General features: G+C 47.4%; 1 pseudogene across 1 annotated transcript in view; it reads left to right on the top strand.

Moving 5' to 3' along the window:
* TEOVI_000054100:pseudogene overlaps positions 1 to 599 on the top strand; it is a 1,141-nt pseudogene that overhangs the window by 114 nt on the left and 428 nt on the right. The window contains 2 exon segments of the mRNA in view: positions 1 to 597; position 599. The exon segment at positions 1 to 597 is cut by the window's left edge and continues 114 nt beyond it; the exon segment at position 599 is cut by the window's right edge and continues 428 nt beyond it. Coding sequence covers positions 1 to 597; position 599 — 598 coding nt within the window.

Here is a 599-nt window from a genome sequence, read left to right on the forward strand (position 1 = left end):
GAACATCTGTGGAAAAAGCTATCACCAAATTGTGAAGCGCACCAAATAAGTGACAGGGAAAGCGTGTGCGATGCCTATGCAAGGTTCAAACATGAGGCGGAAGAGCGATTGAAAGCGTCTAGACTCACAGAACCAGAACTGACGGACTATTCACCTGATGTTCTCGATCATCTAGAGAAAGCGTTCAAACTCTATCAAGCGAGTGAGTTTGAGGGTAAACAAACTAGTATTCTAACCTTGCAAGAGGGGATAAACTCAATTATGTATGGAGAGAATGACCGTGGTGGCAATTCCCTGTGGGGAGACCACTTTCGCAACGAAGATTGCGGAACTGTGCTGGGGCAACGTCCAAAATATGCTGGTGGTGCGCTAGTTACGGACCTTTTGTGCTTATGTGCGCAGCACGTGAATGGAAGCGACACCAAGCATCTGTGTTGCGAAGGCTGCAGCTGGGGAAGTAATGCTACTGTGTGGAGCGAGGAAGGCGGTCTTAAACTACAGTGGGAGATACTCAGGGAGAAATGTATCGGGTACAACATGGATCTCACAAATCCAAAAGACAGACTGAAGAGACTACGTGAAGAAATGGAGTGCAGAAC

Source organism: Trypanosoma equiperdum (assembly GCF_001457755.1).
Source record: "Trypanosoma equiperdum strain OVI genome assembly, contig: ctg_195, whole genome shotgun sequence".
Lineage (NCBI taxonomy): Eukaryota > Euglenozoa > Kinetoplastea > Trypanosomatida > Trypanosomatidae > Trypanosoma > Trypanosoma equiperdum.